Source organism: Haliotis rubra, unplaced genomic scaffold, assembly GCF_003918875.1.
Source record: "Haliotis rubra isolate DU_JTF1 unplaced genomic scaffold, ASM391887v1 Scf910, whole genome shotgun sequence".
Lineage (NCBI taxonomy): Eukaryota > Metazoa > Mollusca > Gastropoda > Lepetellida > Haliotidae > Haliotis > Haliotis rubra.
The window spans coordinates 84,663-112,249 of record NW_025767647.1 but is presented as its reverse complement, the minus strand read 5'-3'; the positions used below and the strand labels follow the sequence as shown (position 1 = coordinate 112,249).

The window sequence follows — 27,587 nt, the reverse complement described above, 5'->3', positions numbered from 1 at the left end:
AAATCTGCTTGATTTTATGGAATATGAAAAAGGCTAATCCAGTTACACTGTATGTACGATGGGTGTGCGAAGTTGTAATTAGCATGGTTATATTCTCCAATTATCCATAAGGTAGTGGAAATAGAGAAAAGATGGGAGGTATCTGTTCAAGGAGTAAATGGATTGATATGTCTCCAGACCTCCAGATAGCCTGCAGCGTTGCTTAAAATAAATCAATATATACTGAGTCAAAACAGAAACTTCACAAAATGTAATTTGAAAAATAATTAATAATTTTTCTCTGATGATACATCTATGTATCCGAAATGGGATCCCTATCTTTCGACTCTAGAAAAACGTTAGCAAAACCCACTCAAACCCATCCTTTCATCGTGCAAATGACGTTAGTGCCAAATCAGGTTTTGCACGTGCAGTCGATCACGTGATCTTCGCATCGAAGTTTTCTTCATATGCACGTGTTTGCATTGGCCTCAAGAATTGAAAAAAACACAGTTTTAAACCACAGTTCTAACGGTACTTGAAATGCCAAGATTGTCAAATGTGCAACGTGAATGTGCCGTTGGCATGTTGCAAGCGGGAAGATCAGTTATTGACGTCGCAAGAGCAATGGTATGCAGCCGTCGTACAATGTATGACTTGCGAGGTCATCTACAACAAACTGGCACCACTTCTGATCGCCCAAGGTCGGGTCGTCCACGTGTGACGTCACGGGCAGAAGACCGTCAAATCGTCCTACGTCACCTACGTGACAGATTTCTGCCGGCTACACGAACCAGGGCTGAGATGTTTAGAGGTCGACTGTCCTCACAGACCATTCGAAATTGGTTGCAGGCTGCCAATCTCCATTCTCGACGTCCATATCGTGGGCCAATATTGACGCCGTTTCATCAACGTCAACGTCTGCTGTGGGCCCAACGTCACCTCCGATGGACCCAGAGAGACTGGAATCGAGTCGTCTTTAGCGATGAATCCAGGTTTACCCTAAAATTCGCGGTCTGGAGACGACGTCGTGAACGGTATGCCCAATGTTGTGTACAGGAAGTCTACATATTCGGGGGCGGAAGTTGCATGGTGTGGGGTGCTTTCTGTGGGAACAACCGTTCCCGACTTCTGGTCATCCGTGGAAACCTCACAGCTCCTGCTTACCGCGACCAGGTGCTCACCCCTGAACTCGTTCCTTTCATGGCGGCTCATGGCCCAGGTCTACAGTTCCAGCATGATAATGCTGGGCCGCATACCGCGATGTTGACACGAAATTTCCTTCAAAACACTGGAATCAACGTCATTTGACTGGCCATCGAGGTCCCCTGACCTTAATCCAATAGAGCACGTTTGGGATGCACTTGGAAGAAGGCTTCGTGGTCTTAGGAACCAACCTCAGAATTTGCAGGAACTTGGCGCTGCCTTGCAAGAGCAATGGCGCAGAATCCCCAACCACGTGTTCACAAGCATCAGGCAGTCGATGAGGAGACGGTGTTTGGCAGTGGTGAATGCGCGGGGCGGCCATACACGATATTGAACTGAAAAATTTCGCATTTTTAGTCTTGTGACTTGACATTCTGTATACCCATGTTTTGGAACGGCGGTGTAGCCTAATGGAACTGATTATGGCACTGTCAGTGTATCGAGTATATCACACAGATCTCAGCAATGAAATAATAACAATTTAACCATCTTACCATCTCTTGTCCTTTTATAGTGCACTGAAGAAAGAATGTGAGGTTTCTTTTTTGACTCAGTATATTTGACAGCAAGCATACCTCAAAGAACTTTGACAGGTATAACAACACTGTACGTAAGTACCTGTGAGTAATGCAGCTTTAAGAAGGTTTCGATCACAAGTATTGTAACAGAAATTTTGTTATTGATTAAATGCAGGAATCATGAATCAAGAACGTATTATTATTGTTACTATTGATTCCTACCTCCATAAAGGGTATACGGCACACGCTGTCACGACGATGTATATAGGTATGGATCTATTAAATTTTTCACCAAGAAATTATTTGTCTCAGGGATGCATCACGAGATATTGTGTGCAGTACTAGTGAGTGAGTGAGAGAGCTGAGTTTTACACCACACTCAGCAACAATCCAGCTATATGGCGGCGGTCTGTAAGTAATCAAGTCTGGACCAGACAATCCAGTGATCAACAGCATGAGCATCGATCTGCGCAAATGGGAACCGATGACATGTGTCAATCAAGTCAGTGAGCCTGACCATCCGATCCCGTTAGTCGCCTCTTACGACAACATGGGTTACTGAAGGTTCATTCTAACCCGGACATTCACGGATCGTGTGCCGTAGTACGTTTATACAGGAATACTATACCTGTATGAAGGCTCCAACTATCTTCCTGGCTTCCTGGAAGACTCTGTCATCTCCCCAGTTACAGTTCAGTTCCTTTAGTCTGCTGGCTAAACGGTTGTGTTCCCTCACGAAGATAGTGTGCATACTCTGAAGTCCGGGGTTCTCATTTACCCGATGGTCACCTAGGAAGACAGAATGACCTTTTGTTTACGTGATCAGACTGGTCCCGTGGCTGCACATGAGGACCATTGTGGGTTAAAAGTACACTGCCACACCACACCTCTCTAAAAGTATATAATGCATTTCCGTCAATAATACTAACTATCAGCCCTCAGGGAAGCTACCATTTCATTTATTCCATAACAAAATACGTATTTAGATTACAATATTAAATTAAACAGTTCGAATGAATTAATGCAACGTTGCATTCAATCGACTCTCGCTCCCTCTTCCGAACATTATTTCAAGCGAACCCCATAGAGTTATGTCCCTTGGAGCGCTCTTTACGAATATCCTATAACGCAACTTGTGATTAAGGCCAGTTCGGCAAACACCGACAACACCGCGTGCGACAGTTTTCGATATACGGAGCAATCGTTTATATTCCATATATGACAAGTGTTATTTGTTTGAAGCTGTTCGCCTTGAAGTTTCAATTATCTATTTCGGGCAAGTCGTAAGAGAAAATGAGTCTCTTAATGCACCAATAGGAAGCTAAAGTGAGTGCATATGCCCCAAATATATAAAAGATAGGCACAAATATTGTCCAAAATGTGTGACATTGTGCCTTTCAGTAAGTACTCTAACAACATCATGGCGACAGACACCAACAATGGAATTACAGCTTGTTCAACTTGACCTGATCAAGTGAATACTTAGGAGATAAACCTACTGTGTGGGAAAATCAGAGGTATATAACGAAATTATAATAGCTCTAAATTTCATTTAAAACCGAACGCGTAGCGTGAGGTTTTAAATGAACAATTAGAGCTATTATAATTTCGTTATATACCTCTGATTTCAACACAATGAGTTTATCTCCATTCTATGACAATTTTATGAACAATTTCAGGTGGAGCTCTTTCTTTGGTTACGAGTCAATACGTGAAGCGGCCTCGCATTCAATCTCAAGTGGTATCGCCCGAAACGGGGTGTTTGGTGGCAAACCGTCAATGACTAACAAACTCCAGATTCAGTAATAACAAATCACGTTTTGTTTTTCAATGCATCAATCACCAATCATTAACTGATAAGTTGGAAAACATATATCAAATAAGTTTAAAAGCTTGGTTCACATTTGAAAATTCCACCGTAGACCCTTTCCCCACCAGAATAGTGGCAGCAACCTCATGGCCTTGACCTTTTCTCGAAGTCATTGTTTACATTTGGAAAGATGCGACAGGAGAGCCACTGACAGTTTGCGCAAAGGTTAACCTGATTGTATGACTGAGATAGTCTTTGATATCTAATTACTGGTACTGGTACAAAATTTAAGAGTAGGGGCGCTTTTGCTGTAACGAGAAGTCCGTGTTGTACCGAATTTAGATACTGTTGAATTTTGCGCCCTGTCAACTTGACGATTTCCGCACACCTCTACGTCTGCGTGCGACAGCTGTGGTGACTCTTACACACTCATGTGTGTACTTTGTGCTCAAATTCGATTCTACGGATATTATTTTCTACATTTTGGAAAGTGTTTTGTGACCTAGTGGCTTCAAAGTGTAGTGAATTCAAATTGAATCGGATTCGCTGGCATGTTCGCGAGTCTGTTGACAAAGAGCCAGATTTGTGGTGATATTTCGAAAGGATGGATCAGGACACGAGGGTGTACCTCTGGCATAAACACGGTAAGGTAATTAATTATACTTTAATAGACTACTTCAGATCAAGCAGTGTAATGGATAAGAGGGATCATGACTAAGCTAAATAACATTTTCAACGATATTATACATTTAGAAAAAAATATGTTTGGGCTAAACAGAACGGTTTGCAGATTCTGTAGATCTAATTGTGTTTACTACCGCTAAATTTGAAACAGTACAAATTTCAAAATATCATTTTGTTTGAATTGATAACCCAACTGTTTATTTATGTGGACGGAAGGCATTAAAATTTCTTCGGCGTTCGATGTTAATGCATCCTCCGTTACCGGATCTAGTCAGTGGCGATATCGTTGACGAAAGCTGATAATAAATTTAACACGGAAATTTTGTAGCAGTCTATTGCTGGATCTATTCTGACATAAAATAGAATCAACGTAAACATATTTGTTTTTGCTGAATTTTTATTCGGAAATCAGACGATGTTTTGATCTTGTTCGACTGAATATTTGTTTCCATGCTTTCGAAGTACTTTTGTATGTATAAACACCTATTGCTGTGATTTACGCAAGTAGTGAGTCGTGCCCGTCATCGCTAAATCCATCTTTAAAGACATATGTGTAATTTCCGACAGTAAAATCGCCGTAATTTATCGATGCATCGGTAGGTTGTTTGGTGTCCGCCATGTTAGTGGGCAGACAAAAATAGTGCATTACCGTAAACCATGTATGATTGCGCACGGAAAACAGAGACCTGTATAACGTGATTATATACCTCTGAATGACTTTAATTAACCAATCACAATCCAGTGTTTACTGAAGTCATGGTAGAATAATGCATTGCGTGACCGTGTCACAACTGGTTGGGTCTAATATTGTGAAGGGGTCACCTTTGTCAGTTGATTGTCAACATGTCCGAACAGCCGAGACAAGATCGCCGTTTAACATCTCAGTGTCGAGAAATCGTCCGCGATGTCCTAACTGTCTTTAAAAAAGAAGCTACAGATGGTTTAATGTTTCCGATTTGGGCTTTAGGCAGCGAGCAGCAACAGCAACTGGTGTTTCCAGTACAACCGTAGGCCGAATAGAACAAGATAGGAAAAAGCTCCCCTATTTAATGAAGCCGTTAACTCGACCATGCCGTTTGTGTTCCTCATTTGTAGCCTCCGACAGGTAAGTCATGCGTACGTCAGAGCGCTACGATCGCTCAGGTCAAGCTAAACACGCTGTAACTCATCCAGGTTTTCACCAAAGTTGTCAAGCTGGCGTGTCATATTATATTACTGACTGACTATACTGTGGTGGCGCGTGGTCCTGTGCTTAAAGCTCAGGTCACAAATCGCTTAAGCAGCGTCGACTCGCCTTGGATGGGTGACCGTGTTTGGCAGCTACTAACCGGCGAGGAAGCAATAATCCGGACGGGTTTGAGTCCTACAAGCGTCTTTATTCTCCAAGTCAGGTGGCAGGAAGTCGTGGTTTACAGTTTTCAGTTTTCCTGATAGTAGAGAAGTTCCTCAGTCACAAGTACATACAATCGAATGCCAAAATAAACATGATTAGAGCACAGGTTTGTTATCTGTTTTCGTTACACTATTTTAAATAACTTCTCAGGATGTTTTTATTTTTTATATTATCTTATAGATAAGGATTGTCCATGTCTTTAACAAATGAATTGTTTTCTCTTTCCATGGAGGGTTTAGCCAAACATATTTTGTCATAAAGGAATATCAAATATGCCATGTAGACGATTTTAATTACTAATCACAGCCTGAGCATTTGGCGCAAATATAAAGTAATATACGGTCTGTCTTAATAACCTACCGTCATGAAATGTCCGTACTTTGATCTGTTCATCATATGATGACCCGTAGACCTGTGAGGCGTCAATGAAGGCAGTGATCTGGTTCATCTGCTCTGCTGGGGCTGGGAATTATTAAATGACACATAAGGACTACAGGTACACCTCGTTCCACAAAATAGAATCAAGTCGTCTCAAAACCGTCGTGATCAGGCCCCGATTTCTCGAAACAAACTTAACTTTTTACTCAAATTTCAAGCTGAGTTCGACAATTTGAAACAGCTGAATGTTAACAGAATTGCATTTTAATATAAAAAAGCCCAAACAAGTTAAGTAATCTATCCACCAAACTCAATTTGTCTACTATATTTGAGTTTAATATCAATTTCAGTTCATTCTGGGAAATGCGTTTTCTCAAATTTGAGTAAAACCTCTAACTTCAGTCAAAACTCAGGCATCAGTGAAGGTCCGAGTTAAAATTGATCTTCAGTAACCCATGCTTGTCGTAAGAGGCGACTAATGGGATCGGGTGGCCAGGCTCGCTGACTTGATTGACACATGTCATCGGTTCCCAAATGCGTAGATCGATGCTCATGCTGTTGATCACTGGATTGTCTGGTCAAGACTTGATTATTTAGAGACCGCCGCCATACAGCTGAAATATTGCTTAGTGCGGCGTCAAACTAAACTCTCTCACTCACTTCAACTCAGGCATTCTCACCGTACAGTTCCGATATTGGTACTTAGCTTCTTATATACGTATTCTGATCCTTCAGTGCAGATATTATAAGTCCCACAACTCGGGTATTCGCACCCTTCAATTCAGGTATTAATACCCTTATATCTAAGCAGTATTGGAACTCTGCGATTGACATTTTCTCAGCCTTCAGTGAGGTATGGGTACACAACAACTCAGGTATTCCCACCCTTGAATTAGGTATTTGTACCCTGTTACTTAGGTATTATTGCCTTCCGTGCAGGTATCAGTGGGTGTCGGAAGCGGAACAAGCACAATGTGTACTTACACCCAACAACCATGCAATGTTTGATGCCACTACAATGCAGTCAGACAAGCTGTGTCAGAAATACATACCCGATTTACAGTTGACGTTCTCGACTTGCACCGACCGCACAAAATTCATGCAATGGTAATCAAAGCGCCTGTCTCCCTTCTTAATGTCAATACCGAAGCACTGGGGTCTGTCGAAAACAGGTACTTGATATCAGACAGATGCGGGGTTGTTGGAATATATACTTAACATATACTTATGAGATATTTATCTTTATTACGAAATTGGGACTACATAATTATATACCCTTTAGAAACTATAGGGAACCTTTAAGTATAAATGTCAGTCCCAAGCGTTAGCAGAAGTGTTGACGACAAACACCCTATGCAAGGCGTCAGCACAAGTATTGACGACAAACACTATGTAAAGGCGTTAGCACAAGTGTTGACGAGAAACACTCTATGCAAGGCGTTGGCACAAGTGTTGATGACAAACACTACGTCAAGGCGTTAGCACAAGTGTTGACGACAAACTCTATGTCAAGGCGTTAGCACAAGTGTTGACGAGAAACACTCTATGCAAGGCGTTGGCACAAATGTTGACGACAAACACTATGTCAAGGCGTTAGCACAAGTGTTGACGAGAAACACTCTATCAAGGCGTTAGCACAAGTGTTGACGACAAACACCCTATGTCAAGGCGTTAGCACAAGTGTTGACGACAAACACTATGTCAAGGCGTTAGCACAAGTGTTGACGACAAACACTCTATCAAGGCGTTAGCATAAGAGTTGACGACAAACACTCTATCAAGGCGTTAGCACAAATTGGGACTACATAATTAGCACAAGTGTTGACGAGAAACACCCTATGCAAGACTGACTGACTGAGTTTAGTTTTACGCCGCTTTTAGCAATATTCCAGCAACATCACGGCGGGGGACACCAGAAATGAGCTTCACACATTGTACCCATGTGGGGATTCGAACCCGGGTCTTCGGCGTGACGAGCCAACGCTTTAACCATTAGGCTACCCCACCGCCCCCCCTATGCAAGAATGGTTGGTGAGAGAATAATGAAGCAGACGACTTTATGGATAACAATGTGTTTACTGCACAGAGCGACGTGGCAGTGTTGATTCATATCAACCTAGGAGTGATAACAATGGGTCAATCTACACTGAAACGTCGCTCTATGCAATTAATCAGACGTTGTTATCCATTAAGTCGTCTGCTTCATTGTACAGAGCAGGGGGCCTTGTGCAAACCTTACTAACGACAGCTGATTCACTCCCACTTTAAATGTAACAATTTCCTGATTAGTAGGAAGCCCTAAACAAGTTACCTTGCATCTAAATCGGCTTTGGTTATGTTGGTACTTTCGACAAGGCCTGGACAACAAGCAATCAATGGCCCATGGGTACCTGGAAAACAAAATATTGCCGAACAAAAGAACTTATACACTGCAAAACAAATGAAAGCAAAAGTAGAAAAAAGTGAGTTGTGCGGGTCAAATAAAGCACGACCATAAGGTACCGAAAAGTGAAAGCCAAAAAACGCAACTAAACCTCCACCAGATGGAACATTGCCCAGGCCACGGTACGTTATCTGATTGGTTTCTCGGGGCGACGATGCCAGGTAGTTCTGAACACTCACGGCCGGACCACACATGATATTGAGAAACAGACGACCTTCACGTTGACATTTTATTTGTTTCATGTGTGCTTGGTGAACCTCGGTCAGAGGTATTTGTTCTTTTTCTCATTTAGAGCCTATTTCAGTCATCACTCATTTGTTTTGCCCGATACCTTTTAACCCAAAGGTCTCACATTATGCGTATTTTTTTTCATGTTATTCTCACCACACCCATCCCTCCGTAAAAAGTTCGATACAGCTGGATGGACCCATCTGACCCTCCCTCACTCGCCACTGGTCCCGCTTGTCTTGTTATCATGTGGCAACTGTACCGTTGGTGCCCTATAATAACTGATCCTGGGTTAGGCAGATCAATGCTTGCTAGCAAGAGCATAGATGTACTGTGTCCCAGTCCACCATGCTGTGAATGGGTACCTCGCAAGGATGGGAAAGCCACACTAAATCGGTGCGCCTAGTGGCTGCAAGAGTTGTATGGTCCCCAGGGAGTTGAGATTGATAATATGACGTGCCGTTGATATTGACATCCAGTGATCGAGGGAAAACCAAAGCGCCTTTGAGCAGCTGAGCTGCATATCGGCGCTATACAAATGTATGTATGTATGTATGTATGTATGTATGTATGTATGTATGTATGTATGTATGTATGTATGTATGTATGTATGTATGTATGTATGTATGTATGTATGTATGTATGTATGTGTGTGTGTGTGTGTGTGTATGTGTATGTATGTATGCATGTGTGTGTATGTATGTATATATGTGTGTCTGTGTGTCTCTGTGTGTGTGTGCATGTATGTATGTATGTATGTTGTATGTATGTATGTATGTATGTATGTATGTATGTACGTATGTATGTATGCATCTATGCATGCATGTATGGTATGTATGCGTGCATGCTTGTACGTACGTACGTACGCACGCATGCATGCACGTACGTACGCATGCATGTATGTATGTATGCATGCATGCACCTTTGTAGATGTTTAACATTTCACATATCCTCTTAAACAAAATGGTTTAATTGAGCAACATTCTCTGGTTCATTTGTACTGAATCAATATTTATGGGTTGATATATCTTGTTGGAACTTACGTTCAGTATGCGATAGCTCTTGAATGGGTGTGCTGGTGACGTCGTGGTCCAGAAACTGACCCCATTGCATCAGCATGACGGTGAAGCGGGGATTAACGTCATCTGCTGTAGAAGGGGCGTGGACGGTAGTGCTAACTGTACGAGCACTGGGTAGTTTCGCTCCTGTTTTGCTGTACTGTCTTGGGCTCGCCACACCTGTTCTCAAAGTAAATTGTAGCATATTCACCTGTCTTCACAAAAATGAAAACTGTGAAAAACAGTAAATTATCTGACCCGTGTCTATGTATGTTTTACTTTGTGAGTTCTTCCTACGTCTACCCGTGAAGATCCGGGTTAGAATTGATCTTCAGTAACCAATGCTTGTCGTAAGAGGCGACTAATGGGACCGGGTGGTCAGGCTCGCTGACTTGGTTGATCCATGTCATCGGTTCCCAACAGATCGATGCTCATGCTATAGCTCACTGGATGGTGTGGACCAGACTCGATTTACAGACCGCTGCCATACAGCTGAAATATTGCTGAGTGCGGCAACCTAAAACCCCAAACAATCTTCCCACGTTAACTGAAATACATATGTCTATGTCAATGTATGGGGGCGTGGTGGGCGAGCCGGCTAAGGCGCCAGGCTAGTGATCCAGTGAGCTTGGAGGTGCCGGGATGGAGCCTACCTGTGACCGGGCGTAAAAACCTTGAGTCAACTTTGTGTGCAGACTCTGTCAGTGTTGTCACAACCCCTAGTGTACAGTACACAACCCTGTGCACTTAAAAGAACCCACGAATCCGTTGGTATATGACCAGATGGTGGCCATATGAATACGTGTAAACACCTAGTTGTGGGTACAGCAATGAGCAGTAAACTTGGACAAAGTACTGTGACTATGTGTTCCAGTCCACCCAGCTGTGAATGGATACCTCGAAAGGACGAGAAAGTCACATTAACTCGGTGCGCCTAGTGGCAGCAATGGTTGTATAATCCCAAGGGAGTTGAGATTGATGATATGATGTGCCGCTGAGATTGACATCCAAGGCTCGAGGGATAAACAAAGAAGCCCTTTGAGCATGCATGTGGATGGACTATAGCGCTATATAAATACCCATATAATAATAATAGACATAAGAGCAATGATCTACCCTATTAGGCTATGATGACATGTATCAACCATCCGCTTGAACTATTGGGTAATAAATAGGCGAGCAAGCCTTAACACCCCTTATACAAACATTCCAAAACTGTCACGGATGGAAACACCAGAGACATTTCAGCCACCAAACTCCGGTCTCGGGCGCGTTAACCACTAGACCACCCGACATACCCCTATACTAACGACTGTAAATGAAAGGAAACTCACCGTCATCATATACTGGAGGCATCCAGCGTCTCATTGGAATGAATGCACTCCCCCATCTGGAGTGAACGAGATTGTTACACCTGCCATCGGCTTCCCGGTAGTGAGATTTCTCGTTGCATCCGGGTTCAACATCACAGTGGATTTGGGGTCCAAATCCTTCCTCCAAAATAGACGGTGGTACTGTTCCCAATGTTTGAACACTGTAATTAAAAAAACATGACACAAGCATTTCCATAATCGTGGGACATCACGCTATCTATGGCTATGCATTTAAGTAAAACCGATGGACCTTTGTAAACGTTTACAGGCAAATGTGAAATCATCTCAGCTCTGCGCACATAATTTCAGTTCAATTTTCCAACCACTATTTAACTAATGACATCACATTTGTCAACTTAGGTATGGTACTAAAATGCACAATCCCATAGGCCGCCATGTTAAAGGAGTTCACGGCACTGTAATATGTTGATTAAATTGTTGCCATTCGATAAATAAACAGGAATTATGTGATTGTAGGTAAGATGATTCCACACAAATGTGCAAAATTTGACTTTGATTTTACGAAAATTAAATTCATGAAAATTCTTTATGCTACACTAAATAAACATGTAAGTCTATGGGAATTACGTCAAGAGGCCGAATATAACTGGCACGGATCTGTATTCTCAACGCTTTTCAATTTTCCCCTATTAACAATCCGACCAAGCATGTCCTGTTCTTCCGGTGGCACCCGTCATTCACAATATCTGCCATTTCTGGGGTCCCCTGCCGTGATTTTGCTGGAATATTGCTTAAAAGCGGCGTAAAATCAAACTCACTCACTCACTCACTCAATATCTGCCTAAAAATGGAAGTAGTTTTTGACGGACCCTGCGTAGTAGTATTCGACGGAGGCCTGCAAACGAACCAGGCAATCAAGTGATTTGATGAAGTGGAACGTACAGAGAACCCGATGCTTATCATTAAAGAAAATGAGAATTTGTTTCGCAACACATTGGGGCAGTTTTAATGTCTCGGACCAAACTTTTCTTTTTTAAGTGAACTACTGAACTTATGGTGAATCTCGGGCACTTCATTCAACGAGGAGAAAAATCGACCCGGTTAAATTGATTAAGAGTTAAGAAATCGTAAGAGTCTAGATTCAAGAGTACGGCTCAAAGCAAACTATACAGTGTGTTTGACTATACTTGAAAAGTGGGTGAGTTTAGTTTTACGCCGCACTCAGCAATATTCAAGTTATATGGCGGCGGTCTGTAAATAATCGAGGCCCAGACAATCCAGTGATCAATAACATGAGCATTGTTCTGCGCAATCGGGAACCGATGAATCTCAATTGAGCATTCAATTCTAATATTGTTTTCCTCGTTTGAAGAATGAATTAGAGCAAAATTGATTTCTCCTAGCGGTGAGCAAGTATCAAAGGGCAGATAATCTAGGGGCGCTAGTGGTCCTAGAGTGGTATATAAGAGTGAGATATTTAATGGTTTGACTCTCTCGGCTGTCGTGCAGTACCATACGGGTAACTTTTTAGTATTTACATGGTTAAATCAGGAATGTATGTTATAGTTAGCATCATCTACATGTACCTTTGTTCTGTGTTGTTTCAGATGATTTTCTACAATGACTGAGGGTATGTTGGTGTGTTGCCAGCAGTGTTATCACGGCATGCAGAGCGATAACCCTGCATACGGGTAGAGGTGAGGTGAAATTGAGTTTAACGTCGTGCTTGAGAATATTTCGCTCATATGACGACGTGCATGCGTATGTGTATGTGCGGCTGCTTGTACTAGCCCAGACTTAAGCTGATTTTTATAGTGCTAGCCCACTGAGATACCACGCCGAAGTGAAGCATGAATACCCCACTCAGACACATTATACTGACCAGGAGCCGACCAGTCCTTGTTGTACCCATTAATGCCAAGGGACCAACAAGTACCATATTTTAACGTCTTTTAGTATGACGCAGTCGGGGATCGAACCCGCGACTTTCCGTGTTCTTTTTACTACTATGTTCTTTTTACTACAGTTTTCTTTTTACTACAGTGTTCTTTTACTACTGTGTTCTTTTTACTACAGTGTTCTTTTTACTACTGTGTTCTTTTTAAAATTGTGTTCTTTTTAGTACAGTGTTCTGTTTACTACAGTGTTCTTTTACTACAGTGTCCTTTTTAGTACTTTCTTTTTAAACAGTTTCTTTTACTACAGTGTTCTTTTTTACTACTGTCTTCTTTTTACTACAGTGTTCTTTTTACTACAGTGTTCTTTTTCTTCACAGTGTTCTTTTTACTCACTGTGTTCTTTTTACTACTGTGTTCTTTTTTACTACAGTTCTTTTACTACTGTTTTCTTACTCACAGTGTTCTTTTTTACTACAGTGTTCTTTTACTCACAGTGCTCTTTTACTACTGTGTTCTTTTACTACTGTTCTTCTTTTTACTACTGTGTTCTTTTTAAAACAGTGTTCTTTTTACTACAGTGTTCTTTTACTACAGTGTTCTTTTTACTCACAGTGTTCTTTTTACTACAGTGTTCTTTTTACAGTGTTCTTTTTACTCACTGTGTTCTTTTTACTACAGTGTTCTTTTACTACAGTGTTCTTTTTACTACAGTGTTCTTTTACTACTGTGTTCTTTTTACTACTGTGTTCTTTTTACTACAGTGTTCTTTTTACTACTGTGTTCTTTTTACTACAGTGTTCTTTTACTACTGTGTTCTTTTACTACTGTGTTCTTTTTACTACAGTGTTCTTTTTACTACAGTGTTCTTTTTACTACTGTGTTCTTTTTAACTACAGTGTTCTTTTTACTACTGTGTTCTTTTTAAAACTGTGTTCTTTTAGTACAGTGTTCTTTTTACTACAGTGTTCTTTTACTACAGTGTTCTTTTTACTACAGTGTTCTTTTACTACTGTGTTCTTTTACTACTGTGTTCTTTTACTACTGTGTTCTTTTTACTACTGTGTTCTTTTACTACAGTGTTCTTTTTACTACAGTGTTCTTTTTACTACAGTGTTCTTTTTACTACAGTGTTCTTTTTACTACAGTGTTCTTTTTACTACTGTCTTCTTTTTACTACAGTGTTCTTTTTACTACTGTGTTCTTTTTATTACTACAGTGTTCTTTTTACTACAGTGTTCTTTTACTACAGTCTTCTTCTTACTACTGTGTTATTTTTACTACTGTGTTCTTTTACTACAGTGTTCTTTTTTATTAAAGTGTTCTTTTTCTTATCACTGTGTTCTTTTTATAAACTATGTTCTTTTTACTACTGTGTTCTTTTTTTATCAGTGTTCTTTTCCACTATTAAAGTTCTTTTTACTACAGTGTTCTTTTTACTCACAGTGTTCTTTTTTTTACTTTCTCACAGTGTTCTTTTTATTTTACAGTGTTCTTTTAAACGTTAACTTACACTGTTCTTTTTATCACAGTGTTCTTTTTTTCACTGTTCTCTTTTACTTACTGTGTTCTTTTTACTACTGTGTTCTTTTTACACGAGTACTCTTTTTGCTACTGTGTTCTTTTACTCACAGTGTTCTTTTTATCACTGTTCTTTTATCATTAGTGTTCTTTTTTTACAGTGTATTCTCTTTTATACTCAATCAGTGTTCTTTTTACTCTACAGTGTTCTTTTACTTACAGTGTTCTTTTTACTCTTTCATCAGTGTTCTTTTTTAATACAGTGTTCTTTTTACTACAGTGTTCTTTTTTGGTGGTTCTTTTACAGTGTTCTTTTTATCACAGTTTCTTTTACTACAGTGTTCTTTTTACTCACTAGTTTCTTTTACTACTGTGTTCTTTTTACTCACTGTTCTTTTTATTACAGTGTTCTTTTACTCACTGTGTTCTTTTTATCACAGTGTTCTTTTACTCACACTGTGTTCTTTTACCACTGTGTTCTTTTTTACACACAGTGTTCTTTTTTACTACTGTGTTCTTTTTACTACAGTGTTCTTTTTTATTACAGTGTTCTTTTACCTACAGTGTTCTTTTTTACTACAGTGTTCTTTTTTACTCACTGTGTTCTTTTTACTACAGTGTTCTTTTACTTACAGTGTTCTTTTTTACTACTGTGTTCTTTTACTTACTGTGTTCTTTTTTACTCACAGTGTTCTTTTTTTATCTACTTTCAGTTTAGTTCTTTTTATACTACAGTGTTCTTTTTACTACAGTGTTCTTTTACTACAGTGTTCTTTTTACTACAGTGTTCTTTTTTTACTACTGTGTTCTTTTTTTTTCACTGTGTTCTTTTTTACTACTGTGTTCTTTTTTTACAATGTGTTCTTTTTACTACAGTGTTCTTTTTACTACAGTGTTCTTTTTACTACAGTGTTCTTTTTTTACACAGTGCGTTCTTTTACTACAGTGTTCTTTTTAAACAGTGTTCTTTTACTACGGTGTTCTTTTTACTCACAGGTTCTTTTATCACTGTGTTCTTTTTTACTACAGTGTTCTTTTTTACTACAGTGTTCACAGTTTTTTACTACTGTGTTCTTTTTACTACAGTGTTCTTTATACTACAGTGTTCTTTTTAGTACTGAATATTCTTTTACTACAGTGTTCTTTTTTACTAGTGTTCTTCTTTTTACTTTTTTACAGTGTTCTTCTTTATTTGACTGTGTTCTTTTAAATCAGGTTCTTTTACTACAGTGTTCTTTTTTTTTTTTTACTCACAGTGTTCTTTTTACTACTGTGTTCTTTTAACATTACTAGTGTTCTTTTTTACTAAAGTGTTCTTTTACTCTACAGTGTTCTTTTAATTAATTGTGTTCTTTTACAATACAGTGTTCTTTTTACTACTGTGTTCTTTTTACTACAGTGTTCTTTTTTATTACTGTGTTTCTTTTTTTTCAATCAGGTTCTTTAGTTCTTTTACTAGCAGTTCTTTTTACTCACAGTGTTCTTTTACTCACCAGTGTTCTTTTTAACCACTGTGGTTCTTTACCATAGTGTTCTTTACTACAGTGTTCTTTTAATACTGTGTTCTTTTTTAACTCACAGTGTTCTTTTTACTACAGTGTTCTTTTTACTACAGTGTTCTTTTTAACTACAGTGTTCTTTTACTCACAGTGTTCTTTTTTACTACAGTGTTCTTTTTTACTACTGTGTTCTTTTTACTCACTGTGTTCTTTTTACTACAGTGTTCTTTTTTACTACATATGGTCTTTTTACTACTGTGTTCTTTACTACAGTAACCTTTACTGCCTTCTTTTTTTACAATTGTGTTCTTTTTCACTGTGTTCTTTAATTACAGTGTTCTTTTAGTACTGTGTTCTTTTTTTACTACAGTGTTCTTTTTACTACAGTGTTCTTTTACTAGTGTTCTTTTTTTACTACAGTGTTCTTTTACTCATCTGTGTTCTTTTACTCACAGTGTTCTTTTTATCACAGTGTTCTTTACTCACAGTGTTCTTTCTTATCTGACTGTCTTCTTTTACTACTGTGTTCTTTTAACTACAGTGTTTTTATCATTTTCTTTTACTACAGTGTTCTTTTTACTACTGTGTTCTTTTACTACAGTGTTCTTTTTTACTACTGTCTTCCTTTTTACTACTGTGTTATTTTTTTACTACAGTGTTTTTTTACTACAGTGCTCTTTTACTATCAGTTTTCTTTTCAATGCAGTTTTTTACTCACAGTGTTCTTTTTACTCACTGTGTTCTTTTAAAACTGTGTTCTTTTTACTCTTTTGCACTGTCTCTTTTTACTACAGTGTTCTTTTTAATCAGTGTTTTATACTACAGTGTTCTTTTACTACAGTGTTCTTTTTACTGCTCTGTGTTCTTTTCAATTACAGTGTTCTTTTTTACTCACAGTGTTCTTTTTTTTCACTACTGTGGTTCTTTTGTACTACAGTGTTCATTTTACTCACAGTGTTCTTTTACTACAGTGCTCTTTTTACTGTATGTTCTTTTTACTACAGTGTTCTTTTTTCACTACTGGTCTTCTTTTTACTACAGTGTTCTTTTACTACTGTGTTCTTTTTATTACATACATCATTCTGTTGTCTTGTTTTCACTCAGTGTTCTTTTAACTACAGTCTTCTTTTTACTACTGTGTTCTTTTTTACTACTGTGTTCTTTTTATCAGTGTTCTTTTAATCACTGTGTTCTTTTTACTACTGTGTTCTTTTTATCACAGCGTGTCCTTTTATCACAGTGTTCTTTTTACTACCATGTTGTCTTTTACTTTCTGTTCTCTTTACTACAGTGTTCCTTTTACTACAGTGTTCTTTTTAACTACTGTGTTCTTTTTATCACTACAGTGTTCTTTTTTAACTACTGTGTTCTTTTTGACTACAGTGTTCTTTATCACTACAGTGTTCTTTTTACTACTGTGTTCTTTTACTACAGTGTTCTTTTACTACTGTGTCTCTTTTTACTACTGTGTTCTTTTTATACTACAGTGTTCTTTTTACTACTGTATTCTTTTTACTACAGTGTTCATTTTACTACAGTGTGTTCTTTTTACTACTGTGTTCTTTTTTACTACAGTGTTCTTTTACTACAGTGTTCTTTTACTACAGTCAGTCTTCTTTTATTACAGTGTTCTTTTACTCACAGTGTTCTTTTACTACAGTGTTCTTTTAGTACTGTGTTCTTTTTTTACTACAGTGTTCTTTTTACTACAGTGTTCTTTTTACTACAGTGTTCTTTTACTACTGTGTTCTTTTTACTACAGTGTTCTTTTTTTTACTACAGTGTTCTTTTTACCACAGTGTTCTTTTTACTACAGTGTTCTTTTTACTACTGTGTTCTTTTTACTACTGTGTTCTTTTTACTACAGTGTTCTTTTTACTACAGTGTTCTTTTTACTACAGTGTTCTTTTTACTACAGTGTTCTGTTTACTACAGTGTTCTTTTACTACAGTGTTCTTTTTAGGTACTAGTGTTCTTTTTTACTACAGTGTTCTTTTTTTTCTTTTACTACTGTCTTCTTTTTTACTACAGTGTTCTTTTTACTACAGTGTTCTTTTAGCTACTGTGTTCTTTTTACTACAGTGTTCTTTTTACTACAGTGTTCTTTTTACTACTGTGTTCTTTTTACTACAGTGTTCTTTTTACTACTGTGTTCTTTTTACTACTGTGTTCTTTTTACTACAGTGTTCTTTTTACTACAGTGTTCTTTTTACTACAGTGTTCTTTTTACTACAGTGTTCTTTTTACTACAGTGTTCTTTTAGCTACTGTGTTCTTTTTACTACAGTGTTCTTTTTACTACATTTTCTTTTTAGTACTGTGTTCTTTTTACTACAGTGTTCTTTTTACTACAGTGTTCTTTTTACTACAGTGTTCTTTTTACTACAGTGTTCTTTTTACTACAGTGTTCTTTTTAGTACTGTGTTCTTTTTACTACAGTGTTCTTTTTACTACTGTCTTCTTTTTACTACAGTGTTCTTTTTACTACTGTGTTCTTTTAACTACTGTGTTCTTTTTACTACAGTGTTCTTTTTACTACAGTGTTCTTTTTACTACTGTGTTCTTTTTACTACAGTGTTCTTTTTACTACAGTGTTCTTTTTACTACAGTGTTCTGTTAACTACAGTGTTCTTTTTACTACAGTGTTCTTTTTACTACTGTATTCTTTTTACTACAGTGTTATTTTTACTACAGTGTTCTTTTTACTACTGTCTTCTTTTTTTTACTACAGTGTTCTTTTTACTACTGTGTTCTTTTACTACAGTGTTCTTTTTAGTACTGTGTTCTTTTTACTACAGTGTTCTTTTTACTACTGTCTTCTTTTCACTACTGTGTTCTTTTTACTACAGTGTTCTTTTACTACAGTGCTCTTTTTACTACTGTGTTCTTTTTACTACAGTGTCCTTTTTACTACAATGCCTATCTACCACCTCCTCCTCTCTAGGCACCAAACATAGAAAAACACCCGCAAATCTGAGAACGCATAATGTTTCTACGCCTTTCTGGGGATCAAATCTGACAAAGGACAATGCTTATCTTCCTTTTTGGGCATCAAACATCAATAACAAGTTCAAATCTGACAACGCATAATACTTATCTCCACCTCTTCCTTTCTGCGCATCAACATCAGTAACACCCGCAAATCTGAAGACAGATAGCGTTTATCTCCTAAATGCAATGACAAATATACTTACTGTTGCAATATAAGCCTCGATATAATTACGTTCAGCCGATGGTCCTCACCGCGGCGACTGCTGACCAGCGACGTGAACGTAATTGAGCTGAACTTCTTTGCACGGTCATTTGCAACTTGATCTGCAAAAAAAAAGTACAGTGAAACCTGTCTAATCCGACACCCTGTCTAAACCGGCACCCACGGGACCGAAATAACATGCCGGTTTAGACAGGGTGCTGGATTAGACAGTGACGATCATTTTCCAACATGGCTGCCATTTACACTCGTAAATCTCTTTATCTCTATAATGCCTTTGACCTTTTGTACATTTGACGTGAAGCCCCATACTAATAGGATCGTTCAAAACAGTACTCCTAAAGCTGGAAGCCGCAACCTTACTTGAAAACATGTTTCAAGAGAAAATTCAAAGCAACCAAACTGGAAATATTCTTTCTTCTTTTTAACTGAAAAAGGCGTTTTACGTTTTCGTCTAACTCGTTGTTGGCGACAGTGCTTTAATAAACGTTCCATAGAAGAAGAACCCGCACTCCTTTCTTAAATGTGAACATTTGTTCCAATTTTATAGGGGCAGTGGGGTAGCCTAGTGGTTAAAGTGATCGTTCGTCAGACCGAAGATCCGGTTTCGATTCCCCACATGAGTACAATGTGTGAAGCCCAATTCTGGTGTCACCTGCCATAATGTTACTGGAATAATGCTGAAAGCGGTGTAAAACTAAATACACTCCCTCACTAAACTTTTAGCCATTGATTAGAGCCATGTAAGAGGAGAAACCATTATTGTGAGGAAACTGTTTTCAAAATTAATCTGCACCCAAACTTTGGAGCAATTGAAACTTACATCTGAGTTGATTTAATTATGTTTATTTTCAATTTTCTGTCAGTTAGAGACATTCTATAAAAATACTTCAACATGTTGTATTTTGTAAACCGCATTTTCAGCCATCATATCTATCCAAAAAATAAACAAATTTATATATCGAACAAGGTTGGGGTCAAGTCGTTGCAAATGAATCTCTTACCACAGGTTTAATTGAACCACATTCGTTTTTAACAGTGAATGCAATACCTATAATTAATGATGGTTGAATGGACATCAAATCAAATTGAACATTTCTTCCAGGTTTCAATTACATAAAAAACAAACAACATAGGTGTACTTTCTTCTGCTCCTGAGTATATATTCGTGATGCAGCTAGACCAAGCAACATGTGCTTTCTATTCATTTGCACTGGTCTCATCAAATAACTAAAATGTCTATGAATATGTACCTATATGTTGGAAGCTTTGCTGCAAATTATTTTCATTCTTCACTATTTCCAGAGCTTCTACTACGATTTCTCCCAGTTTTGCATTCGTTATATTGAAATAATCCACCAAAGGGCCGCCTAGTCGAAGTTGAGTCGTTGCAACCACCAGTTGGCATCCAAACAACAGAGGTAGTAACATCGCGCCCTGGGGTAAAGGACATATAAAGGAAAGCAAAATTATTATTCACATACATGCGGAATTGAAACCAACAATAGACGTATTATGTCACAAGGTCGTTAATAAAGGTTCTTCAGGGTTCAGTGACCAGTCCAGTCCCATTCACATTGGCCCAGCTCTACATCACCCTACTCTTCGGGTTTCATAAGGGTTTTGGTTTTTGCATGGGTAATTGCACCATATTTGTATACGGAATTTATAAACGTGATAGGTTTACTTATACTGATTGATTTTTAAATGGAAATTTGTCGAATCGTCTATCAGAAAGTGGATTTTCTACAATACTATCACGTAAAGTGTTTTACTAAATGGGCTTTCAGAATTCTTCGCAGAGGATACAGGCAATGGGATCCAATTTTGTCGCACATATTTTTATATGTGCAGAAATTCTTGCACATAGGCTACGAGAAAAGACATTAAAGCCGTTAATTACAGAATACAGAATATTACTGCTCCATACAGAATATTTCTTGACGCTATTTGCGTCGACATAACAATAATACTTGATGGATCACAATCTGTACTTCATTTTCTGAACTAAACATAGACAATTGGTAGTTCTGACCCGAACTTACTTGCTAGGGTGTTATATTTGATACCCTTATTTCCCGATTTTACCAAGTTCTGGACTAGTACCTTATTGTCGCAAGTTTTAGGAACGTCTAACTATTTGGATACATAATGAAAAAATTGGAATGTACGGGACACGATCTTCGTTTAAAACAGGACAGACATGCAGAAACTTATATTCTTCACGCTCAACATTTTACATTATACAAACAATTGAGTTAGTGAATATTAATCGCCACATCGACAATATTTCGGCCATATCGTGACGAGAACAAATTTGACGTAAAACAGCAAAGGGTATCACAGTTAGAATTAAAACAAGCATGCAGCGTTGAAATAATAACACTTCTCTAACAATACACAATATAAAACCAGGCCAAAGGACACCATCAACCTAAGGAAGATCCCCATACTAGGAACCACGGGAACGTACAGTACTTTTGCTACCTGTATACACCTTAGCTGGATTTACATCGTTCATTCAGCCGCTGGCGATTGTAGTCACATTTAGCCACAATTTAAATTCACAAGTATACTGCATTTAAAATAATAGGTAAGCTTAAATTAGCTTTGAAGCGCTTAAGGTTTGTTGACGAACGTTCCCCAACAGGAGGACCATAGTTTTTACATTCCTTTAGGTCAGCCCTCTTTTGCCAACGACCAGTTGACAGGTCAAGTTTTTGCTAACTACCTTCGTAGAATAAAGGGTAAATTCAACAAATTGGATTCGATTTTCAGAGTTTCGTTACGCTGATATTATTTCCCTTTTAAAGATTTTAATTGAGTTAAATTGTCTGAATTGACCAATAAGAACTACTATTATCTTTTAAAAGTCAGTTGGCATTTGGAATGTATTGATTTCACCACCAGTTTCATTCAAAATATTGTTAACATTTTCTACAAGAATACAATGAGCATCCGTTTAATACGATAGTTTATGTATCTTGCAATATAAAGATTATAACACAATTGATCCACATCGTTAGTGCCCAGAAGTTTGCAGTTAGCGAACATTCACTGACATTAACTAAGATACTGGATATCTACCGAGTTCTCCACAGATATAAACGTTTGGTGTCGATTGCTTTAAGTTTAAGATATATTTACAGTTATTACAAATGGACCCGTTACAAAACCACAGTATTATCATATCATATACAATTTCTAACCCGTTGAGTAAACTGAGTCTAATAACTTTGAATACATAAAACATTGCTCTTGCAGTTTGATCTGCAATTCGCTTAAACGGTTCTCAAAGTTTCCATTCCCACAAACCCCAAGATAAAGATATTTGTTCACAATTTCAATTTCTTCCCAAACCTGTGACAATTGTATAAAAATACTTCCGGGCATATACTTAGAAAATATTTATTGAAATAATTAATAAAAAATGTTTTTTAAATGTGCCAAGAGGTATCAGAATTTTATCAAATATTCCTAAGTTTTGTCAGTATCACTATTGACATTGTATATATATAGATGATCCGTGTCGTGTGATTATTTCAGAAACTACTTCTTATATATGTACTACTGTACGCTCGGTATTCTCGTCACGTTCTTTATGTATGTATGTATGTATGTATGTATGTATGTATGTATGTATGTATGTATGTATGTATGTATGTATGTATGTATGTATGTATGTATGTATGTATGTATGTATGTATGTATGTATGTATGTATGTATGTATGTATGTATGTATGTATGTATGTATGTATGTATGTATGTATGTATGTATGTATGTATGTATGTATGTATGTATGTATGTATGTATGTATGTATGTATGTATGTATGTATGTATGTATGTGGGTATGTATGTATGTGGGTATGTATGTATGTATATATGTATGTGGGTATGTATGTATGTATGTGTGTCTGTGTATATATATGTATGTATGTATGTGTGTGTATGTATGTATGTATGTATGTATGTATGTATGTATGTATGTATGTATGTATGTATGTATGTATGTATGTATGTATGTATGTATGTTTGTATGTATGTATGTATGTGTGTATGTATGTATGTGGGTATGTATGTGTGTGTGTGTATGTATGTATGTATGTGTGTGTGTATGTATGTATGTGTGTGTGTGTGTCTCTCTCTCTCTCTCTCTCTGTGTGTGTGTGTGTGTGTGTGTACCCAACTGTCATGTTACACTTCCACGTCGTTGATATATACTCTACAAAAAAACCCAAAAAAAACAAACAAACGGAGGCGCAAAAGTTGTTTTCAGATGTATGCTTTATGTATTATATAAATATTCAACAGATAATAATAATTTAATCAAGTCAGTTCCAATGACCATGGTTCATCATGGTGTACATGAAACAATCAAATGTCAAGGTGAAGGTCATGTGCATCCACTCTTCCTGCAGTGCTTGTGCCAGATGTTTGAGATTCTGTGGCTAATGTTGGCCTGAAAGCAGATGCAGATCAACACCATCTTATACATGATGCTCGATGTGGTTTAAGATCTGGAGACCTTGAGGGTAAATGGCAGTTCTTGGATGGTGTGGTTAGTCGAACAGGCCGTTATCAGTTGTGAGTTGGTCAGGTCGAGAATAGCAATGGGAAGGATGTGTGGACGATGAATGTCATCTGCTTAATATTGTGATGTCCAGTTGCCCTAGACGTGTACCAAGTCTGTTCTACCGGCATGGGAGATTTCGGCCCACATCTTTACATGTGCCCCTGCTCCTGTTCCCCAGGTCGGTACAGAGCAGAAAAAACAAATGCGGATGCGACGATGTTGGTCAGTATCAAATGACGCCTCAAACTGGTCCTCGTGTGTGTGTGTGTGTGTGTGTGTGTGTGTGTGTGTGTGTGTGTGTGTGTGTGTGTTTTGTGTGTGTGTGTTTTGTGTGTGTGTTGTGTGTTGTGTGTGTAATTAAATGAATAAATAAAACAGTGAATTGACTTTCTGGGATGAACTCCTCATTGTTCTACTTAAACTGTGGTCGTGGTGAGCCTATCATTTAAGTCACGAACCCGTATGCCAGGTAAGCTGTGCCTAGCCAGGTTTTTCCACGCATCACCAAGTACCATTGCAAGAGTATGAACCGATGTAGATTTGCAGTTTGCCGATGGCGTTGTTGCGTTGAGCTTCTGTCAGTCGTGACATATTTTCACTTTTCACTTGCTGTACAAATGTGTTGACAGACAAATGAAAACCCATCGTTTTCATTGTCCAATAATTCATGTTGCACGCTCATTTCATGTTGGTGTGTTTGGTTGCCACGCTCCCTCATGATTGTTGAGCTTTTTCGTTTCTTCCACTTTATCGGTAATTTTTACTCTACCCGTACATCACCACCGATGCATCCAAACATGGGAAATTCATATTTGCTAAAAACGTTTGTATGAATGTCAGCGAAACTCTCTACCGTTTCATTTTTTGGGGGTTACCTTTCGTGAGTGAAGGTTTTGTGTCAGCCAATGGTGACAGTTCCACTGTCAGGCCCATAAATTTTTGGAGGGATACAGGCACTCTTGGATGTTATTTGTCCACTTTACGAGGAGTCATTAGCCTATTCTCAGTTTTTGTTGGAGGGTTTATGAGTGAGTGAGTGAGTTAATATTTAACGTCACGTCGGCAATATCTCAGCCATGTCGTGACGAAAACAATTTATACAATATAAAACATTTCAATTGAAGAAGACAGTACAATATAAAACACGTGTTATAGATCGCCAACAACTGAAGGTAGATCACCATACTAGGAACCATGGGGACTTACATTACTTTTGCTACCTGCATGGAGCCTAGCTGGATTTACATCATCCCTTCAGCCGCTGGCGATTGTAGGATAATTTAGCCGAAATTTAAAAGAACAAAAATACTACGTTTAAAAACTTGGTACGTGATAATTTTACTTTGAAAGTTTTTGGGACTTACGTGCCCTCTCAGGAGGACAATAATTTTACTCTACTTCAACCCCCCTTTGAGGATACAGCCACTAACAATCTAAGTTGACAATCTGAACTACCAATTATAAAACTTTATCTATTTACACAACATATATCAAAATTCATTTAACAAATCTATCTCTTTTACAAAATCAATGATTAATTGATAATTAACTTTAATAAAAAGATCCTTTACTGTTTTGATATTGAAATATTTGTCCCTTATGATGGAGAATTCAACACAGGGAGGGTTTATGAGGTTTCATCAGTGCGCCTCCCCATTTTGTGAATTTGAAGACTGTCTGGGTTGGTAAGGTTGGGGGTTGCAGAAACTCTCCCTATCCCTATAATCCCTAGGTGTGGACATGCTTATGGGAACGATTTGGCAGGGGGAATATGTTTTGTTCATCCTGTTATGAGCTTAGCAATTCGATAAGTGTCTTGAAAAAGAAATTCCAGGTATTTTCCTTCATGTGTTGCTACTGGTATTATTTGTAGGCAAATGTCTTCTGAGAATGTCTCTAGTTACTATTTTTCATGGGTCGTTCTCTTGAACTCTCAAAATGTTTTAGGGCGAGTACTCACAATTCTAAAAATTGGCTGTTGAGGAACCACTGGTTATGGTTAAGTAATTGGGAGAACATCAAGAATTCTAACGTCTTGTCCATAGGTCACTCTCTTTAAAGAAGCTGGCAGGGCTCCAGTTTCCTATTACTGTAAGGAGAGCATTTTAATGTAAAAATGGAGGCCGATCGATGTACCTGCTGATGGAATTGAGGGTTTTACATTAGATTGTTTTTCTAAATTCTTATTGAAAACATGTTTTGAGTTTAGGCACATGAAACTCCTTGGGCAGATCATTTGGCCATAACTTAATCCCATCTCTTTGTAATGGACCTCTGTCTAAAACTAGGTTAGGCAAACAGTACATGCTTACTGTGTGCCCGCGGGATCTCCAGAGGCTATTATCTTATTGAGGCTTTGGTGAAGTTCTACACTATGTAAGGTTTGACTATTCAGACAGATCAGGGCTTCCATTTTGTGCCATGCGTACTCCAGCAATCTATTCATCTGTTAGGCATATCTCAGGTTCAGTCTAGTGCATAATTTTGAATGGCAGGGAGTTCTAGAAGGACTTCACCAGACTCCCGTGAATATGATGAGGACATACTGAGACAGGCCGAGATGAAGGCAGTCATGTGTTGTTGTTTGTTGTTAGGTAGTCACTTCAAGAGCCTTTAGGTTGTAGTCATTTTGAATTGTGTTTGGCCATGCCATTCGTGGACATTAAATGCAGTGTCATGTGCTTGCTCAAGAGCAGTATATGTAGCTCATGTAATGAAAACACTTCATTATAATCCTCACCGTTATTTGATTCGAAATTAAGTTTTGTCTTTTCCTGTTGTTTCTGATATCTCTGAAACTCATGGACATAATTTGCCGATGAAGAATTTTTGGCAACAGTTTCGCCAATTTTATTTGCAATTTTAGACTTGTCGGTAATTCAATTATCACCATCTTTAAGATGAACAGCAGACTTTGAACCTTTGCCTTTAATTCTTTGAACCATGTTCCATACTCAGGATATTGGCGTACGTGAATTAATGTTGGAGACATAGTTCCTCCAAGATTGCCGTTTGTTTTGTTTGAAGGTACGACGCGCCTTCGCATTGAGTATTTTAAATTTATTTAAGTTATAGACAGTTGGGTGATGGCGGAAATAGTTCTCTGCCTTTTTCCTCGCCTTTCTGGCTTGCCTACAATCTGTATTAAACCATGGTTTCCATACATGTGGAGTTGTAGATGACTTTGGTATACACTCATCAGCTATTTCATTTAAAACGTCAGAATACACCTCAATAGGATCAGTTATATCACTGAAATATCCGGGTCTTAATTTAGATGTGCATAACGATTGAAATAAGGACAAGTCTGCCTTGGAAAATTCCATCTTGTATAAGATGGAGAATCAGATGGATAAATTTCTGATAGGATAGTTGGAAAGTGGTCACTTCCACAGAGGTCATTGTGGACTGACCAATCAAATTCATTGAGGAGGTTAGAGTCTGCAAGAGACAAATCTGGAGAAGAGTAGGTGCCGGTTGCAGGATACAGATAAGTGTTTTAATCGTCATTGTATATACACAAGTCATTATTGGAGATAACATCTTCCAGTATTTTACCTTTAGAGTTAGTGCTTGTACCACCCCAGATCGGTTTAATTCAGATCACCCATTATAATACAAGGTTTAGGAAGTTGGTCAGAGATCAGACTGCTGGAGTGTTGAAGAAGGCGGAATATCTAGAGAACATATTGTGAAGGCATGATGAAGAGTAAGTCTCACTGCAACGGCTTGAAGATTAGTTGTAAGTGTGGCTGTGGATTACATTCTGCTTAACAAGAATTGAAGACCCGCCAGTGGCCCTATCACCCGGAGGTGAGAAAGAATGATATGCTTCGAACTGACGTAGATTAAAAG

At 38.2% G+C, this 27,587-nt stretch overlaps 1 protein-coding gene across 1 annotated transcript in view; it reads right to left on the bottom strand.

The window, feature by feature from the left end:
• The window catches only part of LOC124264155 (peroxidase mlt-7-like), a 35,548-nt gene extending 11,225 nt beyond the window's left edge, over positions 1–24,323 (bottom strand). The window contains exons 1-6 of the mRNA XM_046698892.1: positions 24,245–24,323; positions 19,140–19,260; positions 11,032–11,231; positions 5,951–6,052; positions 5,565–5,624; positions 2,332–2,492 (exon numbers count right to left, since the gene is read on the bottom strand). Of these exons, the coding sequence (XP_046554848.1) occupies positions 2,332–2,492; positions 5,565–5,624; positions 5,951–6,052; positions 11,032–11,231; positions 19,140–19,260; positions 24,245–24,323 (723 nt within the window). The remainder of the gene's footprint in view (positions 1–2,331; positions 2,493–5,564; positions 5,625–5,950; positions 6,053–11,031; positions 11,232–19,139; positions 19,261–24,244) is intronic.
• Positions 24,324–27,587: the final 3,264 nt, after the last annotated feature.